The 23566-nt window shown below is 26.4% G+C and overlaps 1 protein-coding gene across 1 annotated transcript in view; it reads left to right on the top strand.

The window, feature by feature from the left end:
* LOC132929979 (uncharacterized) overlaps nt 1–21537 on the top strand; it is a 150769-nt gene extending 129232 nt beyond the window's left edge. The window contains 4 exon segments of the mRNA XM_060995636.1: nt 5687–5788; nt 12440–12548; nt 14205–14489; nt 18028–21537. Of these exon segments, the coding sequence (XP_060851619.1) occupies nt 5687–5788; nt 12440–12548; nt 14205–14489; nt 18028–18143 (612 nt within the window). The 3' untranslated portion in view covers nt 18144–21537.
* Nucleotides 21538–23566: the final 2029 nt, after the last annotated feature.

Here is a 23566-nt window from a genome sequence, read left to right as displayed (position 1 = left end):
ATTAAAAAGTTTTATTTTTCATCAGCCTACTTCGCAGCACTTTCTTTTAATTTATAATACTATATGTATATTGTATACTTATTAATAATCAACAGAAAAATAAAAATAATATAATTATTACTCCTATCATATTTCGTTAAAATAATTGGTAAAATAATCAGATATTTGATTGTATACGATTTTCATACATTTAATATGATAGTATAATTGTATCTAAATTAAAAATTGTTTACTATACTATAATAATATTTTTATGAAGCATCATTATAGATGATAATAAATAAATATTCATAAAAAAAAGTATTAGTTTTAGAAACCTAAGGCATTTTGCATTGCGTATTTCATAACGGAATTTCAAAATATTTAAACTGATTAAAATTTTAAGATACTCGTAATATTTAAACAATGATCAAATAATATGTACGATTTTACAGTACGTCATATTGTCTTAAAATTCAATAACAATTATATAATTTTATATAAAATTATATAACAAATTATACAATGTTTTTAACAGAAATTGTTTATTAATATTAATATATATAGATTATAAAAATTTCTTTAGAAATGGAGACCGACACATCGTCTTTGCTCAGAATCGTTAATTTTTCAAATTGGTTTTTTTTTTTAGGGTCCACTAATTGCACTCAAAACATTTAAGGTCGATAGACCAGTTACGTTCAGTATTTTTCATGGTTGATAGACCATTGTAGTTAATAGCCATTTGTTATTTTTAATTGGAAAAATTTAAAAAAAGTATTTATAATATTCAGTTAAATAACTAAAATGTTTGTTATTTTACTTAACTAAAAAACTAAAATGAAAAAAATAACAATGAACACTTATTATAAAATATATAATAAAAATAAATGGTGTATTTAAAAGTATCTATTCTCGCCGTATAATATCACTCCATATTATACCAAAAAGTAATGTTCAGTGTAAAGAACCTATATTAGGCCAATAAATACTTTTTTAGCTAGTGATAATAAAAACTTGAACTCGATTATAGATTTTACTCAAATCATATTTCATTATGTAGGTTATAATGACATTTTATAAAAGTTTTGATACTGTTATAAATATTTGATGCAAGTTTACTATTAATATTTTAAATTCAAAAGCATTAGCTTTGATATAAGTTTTAAATTTTCAATTATTTTTAACATATGAAATGTATGTATCATGTATGATAAAATCAATGTTGATGAAATTCTAAAACATGTTTTTCATGCATGGAGGTAAAACTAAATGGTAAGCGAAATATTGGTTTACTGACCGTAAAATATAAGGAATGTAATTGGTATACTGACCGTAAAATATAAAGATCGCAGTAGGTACACTGATCCTAAAACAAAAATTTTATTTTAGGTAAAACTATACAATAAAAAGACTTCTATAGTTTTTTTTTATTTTCAAACATGTAAAAAAAGTTTGTCCTCTATTTATAGAAATAATATAGTGCATTACTTTTATATTTGTATAGTTTTCTTTTAGAATAAAATAACAATTCACGGACTTATAAGTTGTAATATTTATTTTGTGTCCAGTTCGAAATGTTTTTTTTCAAACAATCAAGCTGGAACTTAGAACAACACCAATTTATTTTATATTGATGTAATTCAACTGTAATTGTATAAATGACTCCTGTCAAAACTGCTGAATTCTTTAGTTGTTTCCGGACGTATATGTTCGTAAATAATTACAAAACACACTAAACGTAATAAACTAAAATACACTAACTGTAATGACGTTAATTGTAAAAATCATTGATCAATAGTGGTAAGTACGAAAAGAGATGTTCAAAAACACCCAAAGAAAGTATTACCATTAATCGTGTATTTTTGGTTAGAAAACTGCAGAAACTCTGAAATGCTAAACATATTTTAGTATGTAATTCTTATCATATCGTCAAAGAAAAAAAATAATATAATATAATTATGTACCACGTTTTAGATGACAAAAAAAAAACAATTATTAAAACATATATAAACAGATTTGTTGCAACAGTTTTATCAACCAATAATGCGTTATCACACTTATTCGATTTACTTGTATTAGTAATTTTTACCATAATTGACTATGTTATATTTTAATCATTTAAGACGTACGATGACAGGTTTAATTATTTATTTTAGCATAAATGGCCATTATATTGTTATATTGTAATATTCAACTAGAAAACCAGAGAACATTCTCAAAATTGAAGATTTATGTATCTTTACTGCTCCGAAATCCGGCGAAACGCAAACAAAAAAATTAAATAACATAGAAATACACGTTTGCTCCACTCAAAATCTAAAAAAACACGATTTTTTTAAAAAAAAGTCCATCGGATATATAGTGGCTAATAGATTTGTAATTACGGTATCTTGTATACACACCATTGGTAGCATCTATGGGGGGGGGGGGAACACGAGGGTGCAGTTGCACCCACTACAATTTTTCTAGGGGGAAAAGTATCATTTATCACCTACAGACAACGGTCAAAAATATTATACTAATTTAAATATAGAATACAGATTTACATGAAGATTTTTTTTTATTACTTTTGTAATAGCAGCAGACAGCAGTTAAATATTAGGTGGTGTGGCGAAACACCCCCCCTCACCACAGGTTTGTGAATCACCACGAGCGTTTGCACCCGCATGAGTTTCTACCAAAAGCCGCTTACGGTACACACGGTAGGTACACTATAGGCCGTGAAACGGTTTCGGGGGAGGGTGTTAACTAGATATATTTCAACAAAATCAATAAACGTCGTACGCTAAATCGTATATTATAAAATGTACGATTAAAGTCTCTATTTATGGCGACGTCAATATGAGGCGCGTACGACCGAGTCGTGCCTAAACCCGTTGCCACCTGACGAACGGCATAATCGCCGCACGAAATCGGATGCGATCGAATCGACGGAAAACATCACACTCTATCCTCTGTAGACGACTCGGCGGTTTTGCCGTTCGGAAAACTCCTATATAACATTACGAGTTCGTACTTCGCCTATAGCCGTACAAGTTCTCGGCGTGCCGACGTAGCATCTCGCGGGACGAGCGGGGAAACACGTCGAGACGTGCGCGGCTAGTCGTCGGCGCTATACCATTATACGGATGGGTGGTGTGCATATTAGGAGGGTGAAACAATAACAATGTGAGCAACAACAACAACAACAACAACAACAACAACAACGACTACGACTACGACGACATCAACAAATACAACCGAATACCGATGGCGAGCGCAGACTTACTACGCCTTTGTGGAGCGTTTGCAGGCGGACGGCGGAGAGGGTTGTGCGTTTCGGAGACTGACAAACGGCGGGAAATTGTGGCGGTATTGCCCGGACCGGCCGACGACGACGGCGGCGGCGGCGGTGGATGATTGCCGCGACCGTTCGAGTTCACCCTCCCCCCGACTACCATCGCCGCCGCCGCCATCCTCTCCACCACCCGCCCCTCTCTCACTATTTGTCTAACTCTACGATCTCTCCGTCTGCAATTCTCTGTGTTTTCTGCACACTCCGCGCGGACCGAGTGTAGCGATGAGTTCGCCGTTGGTGCGAGCGTGTGTACGTTTATAAATTCCATCCCCGCGGGCATGTTGTGCAGTAACTGCTATTAAATTTGCATACCGTTCAAAAACACGTATAGACGATCGGGGGGGGGGGAGGGGGTGAGGGAGGGGAGAAAAAACAAATGTTGACCTAAAATTAAGATCGTGTTCGTTTCGGTATAATATTGTGGCGGTGTAAACGGTTGCCAAAAACCGTATACACGAGTGGACTCCGAGGACACTCGTCGACTGCGGTTCTCGTGTATCTTTTATAACAATATTATCGTAACGCATAGTAATGTACGAGCACAGCAGCGCGCGCAGTCCACTGCTCCTTGTCGACGTATTCCGCTGATCGACAAATCCGTCCACTGCTCACTAACGTGTATAATATTAATGATATTATTGTACGGAAGCTTTGGCTCTGTAGTCCATAATCGACAACGGTTACAATCCCACTGTGATCTGAATAGTTACAAAAACCCATAATTTTATTTTATTTACAATTTACTTCTGTTACGAAAACAATACGTGTTTATAAAAAATAAATAAATAAATAACAAGGTTTATGAATATCACGTCGTACAATTTTGTTCTTTTAAAAACGCGTTTTGCTAAAAAAAAATATTGACTGATTTTCAATGGTTTCTGATATGACTAAAATAATACTTAAGCTTAGATTATTTTTAAATACAGTATACAAAACGATTATTTCAACAGTCAACCTACACTATATTGAATATGGTACAGACCTATTATGTTATTTATTATTAATATTATTTTGTTACTTTGTGAATGTATTATACAACTCATCATTTTTACTCTAAAACTCTTTAATTTTTTTTTTATCATTTACATGATGTAAGCTTTGTATCTATATTACTACAATATTTAACTTAATGTACATATTTTTATAATAATATATTTAACTATATTGTTTACTAAATTGTATGGTTTATATTTTCTATATTCAATTTATAATAACCTATTTGTAAGTAAAAATTATTTTAAAAAAATATGTCAATTGAAAAATATAAATATGCTGTTATCTACAATTGTTTTCAATTCTACTGAACGAGATTATTTAATTATATTATATTATATTATAATTATTTAATGTATAAAATGGTTATTTCTCATAATATATTATATTCGGTAGAGATAGCATGATTTTAATTAAAAATCGTAAATAGACGATTTTAGTCTTATTTAATGAATAATACTAAATCATCTTTCAAGTTCCGAAAATGCCGCCAACGTCAAAATTCATAAAAAAAGTGTTTTGCATTTTTTAATGTATTATATTACCTTGTAAAAACGAAAGTTAATAGTTTCTCTAATAGTAATAATATAAGAGTAATATCATAAAATAATAAATATTATCGAATATGTCATGCAAGTACCTTAAATTTTAAAAAGGCAACTTCGAATAAATCTTATATTTTTGTTGAAATAATAAGTGTTTACATTATGGAAATCCCTGTATTTATAATAAAACTGAATCAGTTTTATAGACAAAATTACACTAATATTTTGTTTAGTAGTTTCGTTAAATATACTAATAATTATAATAATATTGTTGTTTTAATGCAAACAACATAAATGGTGAGCAAAAATTAAATAAAAAGTTTTTGCTATTGAAACAACAGAGTTTTTCAATCGCATACGTCAAACTAAAAAATAACAGTAATATATCAAATATATTCAATGACATGGTCGTGTTTTATGTTTTTAAAAAAATGTACAATGTATGTCAATAAAATACAATAACAATACGAAATATAGTGAATAAAATATTCATGCTGTAATTCCGTTATATGGTTTATGTGTGACAAACATTAAACCTAACCACGCTGTCCGATATTTTACCTACGATAAGTAAATATTTTAGTTGTGATGAGTTTGTATAATATGATATCACTACTAAGTACTAAATCAATTCGATGGGTCATAATACCAACTGCCGAATACGAAATGCTTGAGCATCATTATTATAAAAGTACAGAGGTGTAATAACTGCAAAGTAATATTAGTGCAAAATACTATTGTAAATACATAGTATTATTGTATTTAATTAAAAATAGTGAAAAATTATAAAATATATTATACGGTGTTTTCATTTGTTTGCTCACAGGTGTCTTGGGTCAGACGGATAGACTATACAATTCTAACAATAGGGACGAGAAGTTATAGCAGCGACAAAAGGTTTTACGTTGACCACACCAGACATTTAAAGGTAAGCCATTTATAATTTTAATTTTAGTTTAGCAAAGCTTACAATATATTATTCTCGAAGTTAAATAAAAAATTATTATATAAAATATTATACTCGAATTACTGTTAATACAAAATACAATTATAAGATTTATTTCCTAATTTATATATATGTATACTATATAAATATATAATATTATATTATATTACAATATACGAAACTGTATACGGTGAAGTGAAAATGAACCTTTATAACTCAATGACTAAAACTAACACAATAATTCAGTATAAAATGTCGGAGCCACGCGTTGCTAATATCGTTAGGTATATTAGTGAATAAATTATTTCACATGCATAAATACACGTCCATGACTTTACAGGTGCTTGGTTTTTTTCCGTCATTTTGGAACGTTTCAACGTTTTCTAGACATCAGTATAAATTGTGAACAATTCTTCGGTACAATTAAAGATAAAGCACTTTTACAATCAACACCCCCGAATTGCAGTAAATATGTCAATACACGTACAGAACTAAACGCGCCCACCCCACTTTGGCTCTTTGACAATAGAACTAAAGCCAAATGAGGGAGAAAAAAGGATTAAACGAATCAGTCTAAGTAATCAGTAAAAATAATGACAATAGCCCCATTAGAGACTTTAATAAAGTGCAAACTCTACCTTTTAGAAAAAAAAAGAAGACTTTAACTTAATAGTCGAATAGTTTTGTGTATCGTAAATTATAGGCATATCTATTATATTCAGTAATGGCAACTAAATAATAATAATAATAATATTTTTTATAATGGAAAAAAATTCTAATTTACATATTTAATACATAAGGCAGTAATACGGTTACACGATTATTTAAAATATGATAGATTAAGATGTATACAAAATATATATAGCATAATGAATAATACATAATATATACTATAGCTGGCTTAGTCGGCTTCGTTCGGGTTGGTTTAACTATAAAAAGTTCATTTTTTTTTGATAACATGTGAAAATTTAATTTTATAAATTAAATATACATATATATTATATTGTTGATTCTTAATTGATTTTAGTAAATGTTATTTGTATTTAATGTAAAAAACTTATAACTAAATGGTAATTGGTGCACAATATTTTTAGTTAATCTGTCTTTCAAATATTAGATGAGGAAAATAACATACATATTTGGTTGATTTATTATTATTATTTGGTTATACATTATTATTACAATTTGGTTAATACATTTTTACTTTTTATTATCATTTTTTAATATTGTCATAATTGTTTTACTTTTATATGTAATTTTTACAGTCATATATGTATATTGATTATAATATGGTTCAGTAATACAGCGCACCCGCAGGTAAAATCTTCCCGTTGCCAGATCTAAATATTTATAGTATATTAGTTTATACGGACATTTAAATAATGTCACACGGTTTATTTATATTACAGAAATTGGATAGAATTTTTAAGTTAATAAACAATTTAAGGTGACAATAGATCGCTTAGGGTCAATTTGTGGTGCTCTTTGAATGGCGTCATTTCGAATTTCAATATAGTTTAGCACTTTCTTATTAAAAAAAAAAACATATATCTATATAAAATACATGTAGGTAACACAGCATATAAATAACAGATAAATCGTACCTATATATATATTTTTATGTCTCTAAAAATACATTAGGGTACTCACAGCTTGTGTGTGTATGCGTTTTAAGTCCAAATTTAGAAGAAATCGGATATTTAAACGAAAAATAATGATTTTAGTTGATATAATAAAAATACAATATTATTTAAAAAAAATTTAAGCAAGTGTTCTGCTGGTGTTAAGTGCACTTTGTAATTTAATCCATTACGGATGTGTTAAATCTGAATACAATTATACGTTTTATATGAGATGAAAAACGATTCTGAACAGAGATGTATGGTTAAACTTTTTGTTTACCATAAACCAAGCTTATCAAACAATTTTGACAAAGTTCGCATTTTCTAATTATTTTAAGAAATAGGTACTGAGCGATTTCTTCCTTTGACCAACTAAAGTACAAACTATATATAAATCAATTCGCTCTGAAATTAATGATAATAAAATTAAATGGATTATTCAGTATACTTAAAATGTACTATGTGGTGTGTTTGTAAGAGACAACATCTGCGGAAATAATTTCTTTTTGTATGACAATTTTGATTTTAATCCTAGAACATAAGACAATTTAAAATATAAATAAATCGATTATTAGATTCATTAATTTACAAAACAACTGTAAATCTTTCAATATAGACTTGTTAATATATTTTGAGTTAAACATTTTTTTTTAAGATTCGGAACGGAACTATGATATTTGTTTTTTTTTTAATTTTATTATTATGTTTTAATTGTCTGAAAACACTTTTATTAATAGAAAAATTATTATGATCATTAACTTTGCTGGAGATTTTAGGTAAAAGTAGGATCTAGCTAGTACTTTTAGGAGATAAAAATTGAAAATATTAAGCACTTTTTAAAATGATTGGGAAAAAAACAAAAAAAAAAATTCATAAACATTTTGTTAAAATAATATTTTGGTAACTTTGGTTACCAACAAGTTAGCCCGTCATCGCTCAATCACTTTTCAGCGTATAAAATGATTTATCATTGAATTAAACTTTATAACTTTCATTATAGTGCCTACCCAATGACGAAATACGCTCGGAACTTACTGTACAGTATAGCGATTACTTACTAACATCGCTTTTTAAATGTAATATTTAATTGATATTAACAGTAATTAATATTTTAAACATACAATTTAAAGACTTATAATAAAATTAAAAGCAACTCACTTTAAGTTAATGCTATATTCAAGTAAACAAAAAAATAAACTATAAATTATTATAGCTTGACATCTCAGAAAAACAAATTACTCCCGTATCAATATAATTTAAAATCAATTAACAGTATCTAAAACTATTCTTAGGCAATAGTTATAAATCGAATAACTGTTATTGACTTCTTGCTAATTACTATTTTGTATTGGAATAGTTAATAGTGTTGATACATAAATTCATTTGTTTCATTAAAAAATTTTCATCGAAATTTAAATAAAAATAAAATAAAAGTAAACGTTAATGTTAATTTCATGGTAAACCTCATTGTTGTGGTTTTATTACTTTAATACTACAATGCACTATACTCAATTTATCATAATTTTTAAATTTAATTTAATTGGCTCGAATAAATTATAGGCTAAATAATAAGGGTGATTGAGTGACTGTTTCAAAACTTTAAAAATATATTAACTTGTTGAAAAACTGCAGTTAATGATTGGACAAAATCCGGACTTCAATACTTTTTTATTATAATGTTAGTATAGCGGGAAACTGTTAAAAAAAAATGAGCGAAAAACAAAAAAGTCTAATATCAATATACTATTAATATTAAGATTAATAATAAGCAATAAACGTATGATGTCCAACGTAAATTAATTATTAAAAATAACGTTAATAAAATAAAGTTTGTGTTTTTTATGCTACTATTATACCTATAACATTTATCATCAATGAAAATTTCAATTTTTATTCATTTCTTTTAAGCTTAAAGATATAAACAGTTTAAAGTTTGCCATCTTATGTTAACAATTTACAAAAACATTGTATTGTGTGTTTTTTTTTTTAAATAAATATTAAAAGTTTTATTAGGCACCTACTTTATTTCTGTAATTAAACTAATTATCATGTTTATGTTCGATTTCATAGAAGCTTACAATTTTATTTTTTTTTTTTTTTTAACATTAAACTTAAAACGAAATTACGTTTAAAATTATAATAACGCTATACGGAAAATTCAAATAACGCTTGAAAGTGCAACATCATTGATCGTTAAAATCGTATACTTAACGTTTAAATACACAAGAACATAAAAATATTATGATATTTTTTTTATTTAACACTGCACACAACTACAATTGACAAATTATTGTTCTTAATTTATTTAATTTTTACAGTATTCATAAACGGCTTAGTATTATTAGGAAATGAATAAAATACATATCATTTAATTATTTTAGTATTGATTTCTGTGCAGATTTATTAAATATGATATGAAAAATTGAATTCAAAATAATTTAAAATAATATAATATAAGAAACAATACCGAATATAATTAATAGTTATTATATAGATAAACGAGTCGGCTACATAATAAAATGCCGATGTTTTCAATCAATAATAACAGTTTATTATAACTATATTTCTTATTAAACGTATTTGGTATTTTTTTTTTAAACGGCGTTTTGTGTATGTAAAATAGGTTTATTGTTGAATTTTTCCCCCATTATAATTAATTAATATTCAAGATTATAATCTGTATTTTTATAACCCTCCATTCAAAAAAATTCTAAATAGCCAATTTATTTTTAGTTATTTAATTTATAATATGCACACACAATATATATTAATATTTTCAGATTGAATTTATAATTTTTGCTTGATAAAAGTACTAACTATAAAATACATTTTAAACAATTAAAATCATGAAAATCATATATTGAGTATATAAACTGTAAAGTCAATTTATAACATATTATATTGTTTCAGTATATTATTATACATAATTTTATTTTCAATTAAAAAACTAAAATTAATTATTATTATTATTATTAATCATTATTATACGTGAATTTATTCATATTTTCTAATTTTCATATGGTTGACGTAATACAATAATAAATTCAGCTGAAATTGTTTGAATGAATGTTGTTTGCTATTGGAATACATCGTATATATAAGATAATAAATTACAATATTTTACCCCTTTATATACGTCCATTACAATAAATATATTTTTTAGTATTAAAACAATAAATTACTTTTAATTTTATTTTCTATACAGGGTGGAAAAGAGGTGGCTTGTATATTGTATTCGTTTTAAGTTCATCTTCCAAAACATAGTATTTGATTATTTGTTTTTAATCGTTTGCAACAATCGATCTTATAAAATTAATCAATTAGTTATCAAAACAAATAAAATATATCGAGACAAAGTTCAATGCGCTCAATCACTTCTTATAGATTTCATATACATGATTACTTTAATAGTTTAATAGTTTAGCATATCGTGTTTGATTACAGTACTATATACGTCTATACATTTAAAAGAGAAATTAAAAATCATTAATTTATATCATATAATTATTACAATTATATATAATATTATTTCAACGTTTGATATTGTCTGCATTAACAATTGGCATGTCACAACACGTTTTACTGTGAATTAATTTTTGGATTACATCTAATGTTGAGTTGTGCTATGGATTTTAAATTTTAAATTTATATTTAATTATAACATTTTACAACAATTTTATAGTGTGTTTCATTGTATTTCAATCATAATAATATGATTATTTTAATGTCAATATTAAGAGCGAGTCCAAGTTGAGTTAAAGGCATTTTCATATTATAAAATTATAAATGACTACGTGTACATGACTTACGTTGTAAATATAATTTATATTTGTATAATTGGAAGTATTTATATTTTGAATTTTGATGTTCATATTATTCTTTGATAGTATCATTCAATACATTTAAGATCATAATTTATGATTTTATAAAGGAATGACTATAAAACTAATAAACTTATTTAATTCTATAACATAAAAAAAAATTAGAATGAAACATTTTTGGACAATAACAAGACAATACATATCGAAGCTTAAAAAATAAAAATGTAAATGCCCATAACAATATTTTATAATATACTTTTACTGCTCTAAAATATGTTTCCAAAGAAATACAAGCAATATTGTAAAATCAATTGGGTTTTTAACCTCTGAAACCCCCCAAAAAACGTTTTGCAATAAAAATATTTTTTTTATTTAAATTTACGGCAAGTTATTCATTTTATATGTATTTTTGACGAAAGTTAATTTAATTTATTTCGAACATTAAACATAAATAACAATTATAATAATATTATTAGTCTATAGTTTATATCTACAATTTTAAAATAGCATCTATTTTTTAATAACAAAATACATTTTTTAATTATTGCATTTCGCATTTAAATATAACTTATATTTCGATATTTGAGTATATACGTGAAAAATTGATATAATTATTGTTACAAGAATTAAAATTAAGTAATAAAATTAAATATTAAATCGCACCTATATCCTCGTAATAATAATTATTGTATTAATCGTCGTAAGCCGGTAATCGGTATCATATAATGAATACTAATATTTCATTATTTATGACTGAAATATGCTAAATTTTCTTCTACCTCTCAGTATTGAATTTTGTAACATCTTATAACTCATCGAAACTAATTACGAAATATTCATCCCATTAATATTAATGCAATGTTAAGTCAATATATGCTTGTGTTATGAATATTTAATTATTTGAATAAAAAATATTTTGAGCAACTGTCGCGGAACATTTCATATAATATATTATACGCTAGTTGTTTTCAACTTGGACTATTGTATCAATTGTTGTTAACACTGCGCTAACGCATCCAAACTTCCAAAATAATATAATATATTATATGTTAATCATTAGTATTCAAATGTATTTTAATCTAAAAAAGCTCAGTATTTAATTTGTTTTTATTAAAAAACTATGTTATATCTTTTTGTATATTTTGTATAAATACGTTTATACGTAAACATAATTTGTTTCAATTTTTTAGACATGGAATCTAGAAATAACACCAGTGGAAGCATCAGATGCGGGTTTGTACGAATGTCGTATAGCCACACATCCAACAACCAGCAATTTTGTACATTTAAAAGTCACAGGTTAGTAAGTTACAATTATAATTTTTGTGTGCAAGCAAAATACCGACGAGGGATATTTGATGTTTTTAAAATAATTTATCGCACTACGGTATATTTGGTATAAAATAGCCTTTATAATTATACAATTAAAATCAAAAATTATTCAAAACATTTAATTGCAATAAAAACATTGTTGTATTTAGAAGTCAGTCATTTTGAGCAACCCTGGCCTAATTTTCCGACTGTTTTTATGTCTGAGCCATCTATTTCATATATTTAAAATGACTACTACAAAAAAAACTTGGACGACTTTTCGTAAGTTTGCGTTGACGTTGATGGATAATATGAAATTCTCGGGAGATCGTGCGAAAGGCGTGTCATTCTATCAAATTTTAAGACGAGAGCAAAATATATATACGATGTTATATATTGTATCATTTTATATACCTAGTATTATGGCTGTTCACTCCACGTTTTACTTACATACACATAAACTGCACATATTGATCCAAATGTCGTGATATTTGATAATGCATACATCGATTCATAGTTTAATTTAGAACTTTATTGTGCACTGTTACGAATAAAACTATTCAACCGTTCTTTCATTCAGTTTTTACGATAAAATGCCTGTCCATTATCCATTATTTTATTTCCAAACACTTTGTGAGCTGACGTTACTTTAGCTGTAAATATTAAGTACTAAGTAGATGTGTTCGAAAATACCACGAGTATCGAGTTCAAAAACAAATATTATAATACTTACATGCAGTTAGTGTTTTAGCTCATAGGCAATAACACATTATGTATATTTATATATGCATAAACTAATGGTTCATCGAAAACAAAAGTAAAAATTATTTAAACAAAAAATATAAAAATGTTAAAAATAGAATGAAAAAAATACGACATGAACATTTATTTTGTTATTTTATAATTGATTTGTACCAGAACCGAGAAATTTTGAATTAAAACCTATCCGAATAATCATAATATATTAACTTAAACAATTGTCTAAATATAATACGTAATATAAATAGTACATGTATTTTAAATTGTATGTTATGGTTCAAGTATATGTTTGCTAGTGTATTATATGATTCTCAACATTTATCGACATTATTTATTTATGTCTAGAAAATTTCCCAAGCCAGAAACTTATAAAAACCTGATAAAAAGTATATGATACTCAGCCCGGGTTCTTAAAACTACTGAGTGCATACATGATATTCAAGTCGTTCGTAGAACATCAGTGTAGGACAGTCAACTCTTTAAGGACTATAATCCTCACTACACAAAGTTTAATTACTCGGAAACTTCTGGTTTGAATTAAGATTTAGATACGTCAACATTTTCAAAAAATCATCAATTTAGTAATTTATAATTAAAAACAGCGGTACTCGTTTGAAAAATCAACTCTTCGCGGTAAACAAAATTTAAATACCCATTTAAAAATATGATTTTTAAAGGCTTTTAAACATTCTGAAAAATGACAATTTGAATACATATAGATATGCGTTATTGACAGATAAAAATAGTGAATAGGCTGGGTTTTAAAACACTCTGCATTTTAAGAGCACGTGGTTGAAAAGCATCTACAGTCCCCAAAAAATGGCATTTTACCTTACAATACCGTTTTTAATTTTTGTTTTTTTGTTTTCAATGACGTCCTGTTAGAGGCCAGAGCGGAAATCCTCGGCTCACCGGACCTGTATATTATGAGCGGCAGCAGCTTAAGACTGGTGTGCCGGCTACAGGGGTCAACGCAAGCCCCGCTGTTCGTGTTCTGGTACCATTCCGATCGGATGATCAATTTTGACACGGATCGGGGCCTGGTCGTGCACATCAATAGCACGGAAAGCGACCTGATTATGCCGTACACAAATACGTCGGACAGCGGCAATTACACATGTCAACCACAAAACATATCGCCGGCCACGATTCATGTGCACGTGCTTCAATGTTAGTATAATATAATAATATTATGAAATACTATGTAAATAAAAAATAATAACAACTGTAGCGCAGTGAAGCCCGCGCGTTGGACGTGGGCATCAGCGGGTGTGTATATTTTATGCGATTATATGGGTGGATATACCCTCTCACTTTTGCGAGTTGAGCTTTGCGTTTTATTTTTTTTATATACGAAATCGTCAAATCGATATAAATTAGACAATCATTAAAAATGAATATCACTGATAAAAACAAAAAAAAAAAAAAAATTTCAAGAAAATTAGTGAATGGCCTGCAGGAGAGGAGCTGCAACACTCCGTATCAAGTGTTATTAAAAAGTTGTAAGCAACCCCACCCCCTTCCCCCTCGTGGGTCGGTTGAGGTTCAAATACGCTACTGTGGAAAATTAGAACGAGATAAATATATATATATAGAACGATAACTTTGTGTATATTATGCTTAACGGGCGTTAGTATTGACACCTACACACATTTTTTGTAAATTCCCCGACGAAATACCATACTTTTAAAACAATATACAAATAATAATAATCATACTTTAGATATAATTTAATATTTTTAATGCATTGTATTTGATGCACCAGCGTTCGGTAGTTTAATAATTGCAACGTATGACAAATATTTAATTCTATTAAAAAATAGCTAGCAATACTAAAAACAACAATTAAGTTTACTAAAATACCTTTAAAATTAATTTTTCAGCTTCGTCGTTTTTTTATTTCTAGGAACCCAGTAATGGTTTTCCCTACAATTTATTTTTAGTTTTAACATTTCATTTTAAAATTTTTCGAATAAATGTTTAATATTTATTAATCATAAAAACTGCAAGTTAATTTAGTAAACGTCATAACAAATAGAACATTAAATTAATAAGACAATTTAACGAAACGTTGTCTATAAAATGCACAAACACTACTTTTACTTTAGCTACTAATGCTTTAATCAATATTAGACAATATATTTATTAGGTTTATTGACTTTTCTTAAATTTAAATAGTAATTTATACTTAAATGTCAGTTATCGAAATAAATGTTTTGGTATTTCCAAGATGTTATTAAGCTTAGATGATCTAAGTTAATATTTTATTAAGATTGTTGTATTATCGCGTTATTTGTGTTCTCTGTTATAAATCAACAATTTAGTCATAGCTAGCTTATTTTTTCGATACAAAGTGATCACAAAAAGTTAACAATAATTAAATTTCTTTGGAACTAAGCAAAAAGCACAGTGTATTTGGTATTTATTTTTTTCAATAAATAATAATATATACAACTGTTTGTATTATTTATCTTAGAATATATTGGTTTATTTTCGTATTTCCGTTTTTTACATTCAGTACATTTTTTAGTGTAATGAAAAAGGCTAAACAAATAAATAAATATACATATATAACTATATAGATATTTTTAGTAAGAATTTTTTGGCGCGGAAATATTCAGTTGATCCACCGGATCAGCTGCGTTCAATTTTCAGCTCGACCGAATAGCGATAACTAGCAACTCAGATTACACGGTTTATCTATTACTATTTTTCAAAATCCTCGCCAAGTAATTCTCGTTGTGCAATTTAATTTAAGTAGAAATAATGATGTCTGAATTTAAGCATCTATCACGTAATTTGTTTTTTAAGACACCTTATTTCAAGAGAAAAACAAATATTGTAGGCAAGTATGTAGCAACTTAATAATTAAATAGGCATATAGCTCTGGTATTTTACTAAATACACCTAATAGGTATATTCAAAATAATGATTTATACAACATTTAAAGTTTTAAGAGTTGTGTGTATTATGAATTATGTATAATATATTTTAACCAAAAATACTTTTAGTTATTTCTGTCCATACTCCATAACACGACTCAAATTTTTCCTCAAAATAAATTATTTTTTGATATGCATCGAATAATAATTAAACAAAAAATATAGTAAAAACGTACCTATTTAATTAAAATATAAAAAGCAAATATGATGCATTTAATAACAAAATAAAATTTAATTAATTAAAAATTGTGAGATTTCACCCATATCCGTAAAATGATATTGATTTTCAATCAGTTTTTTTTTTTTTTTTTTTTAATATATAATATGACTTGCAAAAAGTAAACAATAACCTAAATGGAAAGCAAGTCGAATAATTTTGAAAACTATACTGGTTTTTAAATATATATTACTGTGCATTTTGGAAATATAAATATTTATTCCTATATTTATTATATTTAAGTTATCTCATTTTAAAACTGTATTTTATTTCTATACGAATTTAATTTCAAGCTGTTTACACGTTTTTTTGAATTTAAATTTATAATATTAATTTATCATCTGCATAATTTCATTATAAAGTAAATAATATATAATATGAAACAGTAAGACGTGCACTATTTGTCTAATAGAATTGAATTTATACGCGAATACTGTATTTCATATTAAACCACGACGGATTGGTATTAGTTTGATTTTGGGCAATTTTAGTGTTATTAAATGTATACGAATCTAGTCATGGACGGTTATTATATCAACATTTACGTGAATCAGACATCCCAAACGTGTATCAAACAATTAAAATAATTTTAATAATTTATAGTAATACGTAAATTAAGAATGAAATAGTTGGTATAGTTGTTATCAAGTTGTTCACTTTGCGTGCTATACTAATTTAATGTCAAAACGTTGTCACATTCAATGCAAACTGTATGGAGAGCCGGAGAGGTATACCTAATATCAAAACATTAAACTTTATAATTATAACATACAGTCTGATAATTTATTCAAACACTGTATTTGCATACACAATTATTACGTTGTAATCAATTAATTGTATTAAGTGAGGTGTTATGCGACATATAAAACTTAAGTGTAACGAATAATAAAAAAATCTGCATATACGAAATATAAAGCTTATATCATAAAAAATAATTATACTCACAACTTCTAGAAAATATATCAGTCGATCTCGTATTGATTTTATTGATATATTTTTCAAAATGTTATGTACATATTATTATTATTTCTTGGTATAGAAAAACCATTCTTTGAAATAGTACTTAGGTTAATTATTTTTCCAATATTTAAAATCGTTATAATTATAAAATCGCATAGAGATAAAGACTAAAGATTTGTCGTTGAAACATATTTTATGTAAAATAATGTGTTATGTATAAAATCTATAGCAAATTACAAGGTCGTAAAAATAATGAATTTTATTCGTTCGCTAATGAAATTTTACTGTCGTTTGCTGGCAGAAAAACAATAATTATATACTGTGCGAGAAAAAAAAAAACGTTGATTTAAAACATAATGGAGCGATTTAGTGACCAAATTGCATGTTCGGCTAAAATTAAGTTTAAACGAATTAAGAGAGGTGTCGAACAGTACATTATAATATATGACGTTTATACGTAAATGCTGTTTGACGCTCTTATTCGGTATTATAATGTGTAATAACAAAATGCAATATTTTCGAATTTTAATGTGTATAATATTATATTATAATGTTACACACTTTTCCATTTTGTTTTATGTTTTCTTAGCTGAAGTACCGGCGGCCATGCAACACGGGGTCCGTAGCTCGACTTCGGGGTCATTCGCCATCTCCAACTGTGCTATGTTTACAATAATCTATATGCTTTTGCAAATGTTAAGCTAAAATGGACTGGAATTTAGTGGGTCTTAACTACTATTATATACAATATATTATATATTATAATTTTCCATCATATTAATAATAATTATATATATTTTGTCTTCAATGTAAATAATACAATGGTTACGATTTATTATATTATAATGACTTCGCTATCATATTATACTAATCGATGTGTAAGAATATACAAATATAGAAAGAAAAAAAAAGGAAATAATTATTATTATCAGTTTTTTTGTGTACGTTTAATAATATTATATTTTGTCAAAAGGCCAGTGTGAATTATTATAGCTTTTAAGTTTTGTTGAACTTAATTTTTTCGTGTTGTTAAATGTAAAGAAATGTAAAAAATATTTATGTTTATAGAAGTTTTGTGAACGACTATTCGTTTCGATAAATTCCGAAGAAATTTTTACTAAATATCAATAAAACAAAGAAAAAGTAATTTTTCTTTTTTTTAATCAATGTGTGTAATATATTATTTAATACTGTTTATATGTCACTTATACGTTTGGTACGTAATCATATCACATATTTATTTAAATATTATTGTCACATGAATAACAGCCAATAAGTATGGTGAGTTACTTGAAAAAATGAAACAACAATTTTAAATATTTATTCAACTATTTTTAAACTTAAAAATAATTTTAATTTATATTTCAATTTATGAAATTCTAATAAATAAAATTTATATTTTTATTTATTGATCATACTCCATAATATTGTAAATTAAAAATATTAATTAATATATCATAATATAAAAAAAAAAAATTATTTTTAGAATTTCAAATAAGCAGTAAGATCAGACAATATTGCAGTATTCTCCATAAATGTGAAAAAAAAAAAATAATCAATTTACACAGAATCAAAAACATTATTGTTAAAACATCCGTTGTTAAGTTCATTAGATACTGTATCGTAACTTAAAAGTTAGAACTATTATTAATCATAAGCATGAAACTTTAACTTACATTTAACTGAAGTAAATTATTTAACGTAACGGTAAGGCTGTACATTATAATATTATTAATATTATGTTTTTAGTTTCATCATAAAAGACTGCGAAATTGTTTTGTTTCAATACAGTTTTTGACTGGTGGCTAACAATAATATTCCACACATACCAAACAAATACATAGTTTGTTGTCTGAAAATTGTTCGAAGGGTTTGTATATTTCCATGATATCCGTATGTAAACAGTCTTAATCAATTTTGTGTTCATTTGATACGGTTTTAATTAAATCATGCTTCCAGTATCAAATATTCAACATATTTATCAAAATATTTTTCACACTTTTACAAGAATTCCACATACATTCTCTACACTTCACCTATATAGTATATATCTCAAAAATATTATATCCACTAAAATAACTCGATCGATTCGTTTTTGGTTTGCAGTTCAATTTTTTCATCATGACTAATTATATTCATATTTTACGTACAATATTTTGAGACAAACACAGTTACTTAGATAAAAAAAACAGTTTGTCATTCGACTGCAATCATAATAATATTGTAAATTCAAAAAACTGTAATGTATTATTTGAGTTTGCATCATTACAAAAATCGTATCAAATATTATTATTATTTTTTTTAATTTATAAATTTACCGTTGACTTCAATACACATGGTACAATATAATTTATTTTAATTTGTATGTTTGATACATTTCATCAACTATTGTATGTACACATAAATTACACTCCACGTCGTATACGTTCAATTGATCGTGACACAGGTCTCGAATAATAAGTTTCAATGTTATTATTATTATTTTTTAGTTATTAAACATTTAGCATTATTGAAAATTCTATCATTTATTTTTATGATCATAAAGATTACGTTGTATCAGTATGAATTTATTTGATAACATTTTCTCGCCTCGAAGAATAGATGACAAATTATTTAAAAAAAAATATTTAATATTATACGACTTTTTACGTACAAATGATTAAATCATTATCGAGTTATCTAGTCAGCTCTCTAGTAAAGCTCCAGTGAGATATTATGTTGCACAGGAAAACGTATTTAATGAATAATGCACGTCATGTTAAAAAGAGGGAGCAACGCGTAAATAAATAAAGTTTAACGGTAAGGACATTATTAAATTTACCGATAGTCAATATATTCATAGAATAATTGTCTTGAGTTTATTTTCAGTCGGAAAGAATGTATAATGATGTAAAAATAAAAATACGCATCACGGGCATTAGCTGTAAACGAAATGTATACGCGTCGAATCGATTGGTTAAGACTTAGGACCTTAACGCACCCCGTGGAAGTCGTTTGAATATATGTTATCTTTCTTTAGTGGCTGGCATCCAAAATAGTTAAAAAATTAAGATAATATGTATACAAAACTTCGCAAAGACAAAAAACAGTTTTTTTTAAAAACATAATGCGCGTTTAATAACGCTAAGTGGAGTCGTTATTCGATTTTCTGGTTACAAGACGACTAAACATCGACAACTAAAATATACATTTGCGTGTAATTTATCTGTACGTATAATAATATATGAAACGCTTCTATAATAATACTGCAATATTGTATAGTAGTTATTATTATAACAAAACGTTGCGCAAACCGACAGTAAAAAAATGAAAAAAAATAATGACTGTATTTTATGATTACTTAAGTCAAATAATCTTCCGGGACAGTGTTTCGATATTTTTCGGATACAATATACGCGCCTCCGCTTAAACACAGACATAAACATGTACGTACTTTTAAACGGTAAAAGAACAATGTAATTATTAAATGTAAACATTGTGTTATATTAAAATTTATTATTATTATTATTATTATAATCTTATAATATAATTATGATATGTTTTTTTTTTTTTTAATTTTCGATTGTGTGGAAAACAATGTACAAATTTCATTCCATTGTAAGTATTATGTACAAATATTTTTTTCTTTTTTTTTATATTACATTACGGGGGAAAAATTCATCAATGTCCGGGTTTTATTTACTATTATTATTATTAATTACCTATACATACTACATGGTTTCAAAAATAAAATTTAGTACGGTAATATCTTTATGAGATACTTTATGTTATGCATGTGTTATTATTACTACTTTTTAATCAATTAAAGTTTGTTTCATAGCAGTAAAAAATAATCTCGATGAGAAACTTCAAAATATTATTGCCTTGTGACGTTGGTAAAAAAACATAATATTTTAGCATATTTGGTTATAGCTAATAATATAGCACAACATAGTGCTGGTTTAGGCCGATATAATCATTATAATATTATTTATTGTAAGCCTGAAAACATTGTACATCGAATCGAGACGGTACTTTTTTATTTTTGTGTAAATTATTACAATTTTGTTGGATTTTTATTTATATCATGTGAAAATAAAATAAATTATGTTAAAATGAATTGTTCAATTTGTTCGAGTCTTTTGGAGCGTAAGGAACCGGAAAAAAACAACATCTATAGTTTTTCCGCTTATTGTTATATTATAATATACAACCGTCGAATATTTTTTTCATGGTGGAGAATGTTCGATTTTGAATAACAACCATGACAGGAAAACGTGATGGCACAAGAAAAAACGAATTAACACATTAATCATACGTCGGCGAAGTGATATATTATTTTGAGCTCAACCTTGTCTGACGGCAGAATTGGAACCAATTTTTCGCTTTATATTATGCACATTTCCAGTAGCTAGTTCCATTTTTCATAAGAGTTCACCGCATTTTCAACATTTTTCTTACTCTATTTATCACATAAATCTTTATTTGAAAGATACTATTAATACATTTCTTGAAACGATTTCTTTGTTTTAATATTAAAATACAAGAACATAATTAACACGTTATAGTTTCATACATTTAGTTGAAAATAATGACATCAGTAGATTCATTTTTATTATTTTTGTAAATGAACATACAATTATACATTTTATATAAAATATAATGTAGGTAGCTTATAGGCAAGTTTAGGGTTCAAATTTTTAGTTTTATTATAAAATACCTATTTATTTAGATTATCACGAATAAACGTAACATAAATATAAAACAAAGTAATGACAATTCTATAACTTTTTTTTATCACGTTTAATTAGTTAAATCGGTGACAATTCACATGTTGTTATATTAAGCGTTATTGTACATATTCAAATTAACTTACTTGTTTGAATTTCAAAATAAAACTTAATATATATATATACTTCTTCGTGGAATCAATTTTTCTTAGCTTTATTAGTTTCAATATTATTTTCGTCATTCTTCTAAACAGATAGTGGTCGGTTAGATTTAAAATTGTATTTTATACTTGTTATACAGGTAACTAAAACACAATTTAGTTAAGTATAACACATTTCGTCATACCTATCATTAAGAAATTAAAACTGGTGGGTAATTATTTTACAGCTTTAATAAATGCTCGTAAATATGTAGGAGTATTTTTCATAAAAAAAATGTATTTAAAATAGGTATAATATTAAAATCTTTTGAAAAAAAATCACAAAAATGTTAATTAAAATGTTATCAGAGTAAGTAAATGATAGAATTTCTTTTCATGAAAAATATTGTAAAGTGCATAATTATAACAAAGAAAATACAATTTAAAACCAAAGTGATTGATGTATAATAAATTGGTAAGAAACTTTGCAAAATAATGATTAATTAAGTGATTATTAAATGCATATTTTTGGAACTAATTTGGTTTTAATCAACAGGTATCGTCCAGGAAATATGAGATGAAAAATACGATTCTGTAATTATAATTGTGTTTCAGCCCTGCGGCGGACACACTTATCTGAGAAATGTGATTAAAACATATTTTATAAAAATTAAAAAGGAGAGGAGCTATAAGGAAAATGTATTTTTAAAATATTTAGAAAAAATGACAGGTCAAGACTTTTAACCATATTGTTCTTCTTAGAACTATAATAAATATAAAAATTCGTTTTCACAGAAAATCTTCCTATTTAATATTTTAAAGATGTCGGATTGCAATTATTATTAATAGAATGTAGAAGACACAATATCGAGCCTACGAAAAAAGCGTGTTTTACGCATTTTGTAACTAAGTAAATGATTCAAAAACTAATCAAACGTTGCCCACTATTTCGATAAAATAATAACATTTATAAATAATAGTATAACTGTTGCTATGGAGTAACAACTGCTGCTTTTAATACGTCTCATGAAACGCAATAATATTATAATTACCGCGATTAACTCGATAATAACGCAACAATAAGTTCATACCAATTGTTTGAATCGGTCTTAAACGCTGTTGTTGTTATTATTTGTTCAAAATCACGTGTGTACCCCGTTACAGCGGAAAACATATGATAAAAAAAAAAAAAAAAAACTTTATACGAAGTAAAAAATTCCAAGTGTACGTCAATATTGTACGTTTGCGCTGTACATTTAGCTCTCGCGTCACATCTCCC

The sequence above is a fragment of the Rhopalosiphum padi genome, chromosome 4 (genome assembly GCF_020882245.1).
Source record: "Rhopalosiphum padi isolate XX-2018 chromosome 4, ASM2088224v1, whole genome shotgun sequence".
Classification (NCBI taxonomy): Eukaryota; Metazoa; Arthropoda; class Insecta; order Hemiptera; family Aphididae; genus Rhopalosiphum; species Rhopalosiphum padi.
This window is presented reverse-complemented; position numbering and strand designations above follow the sequence as displayed.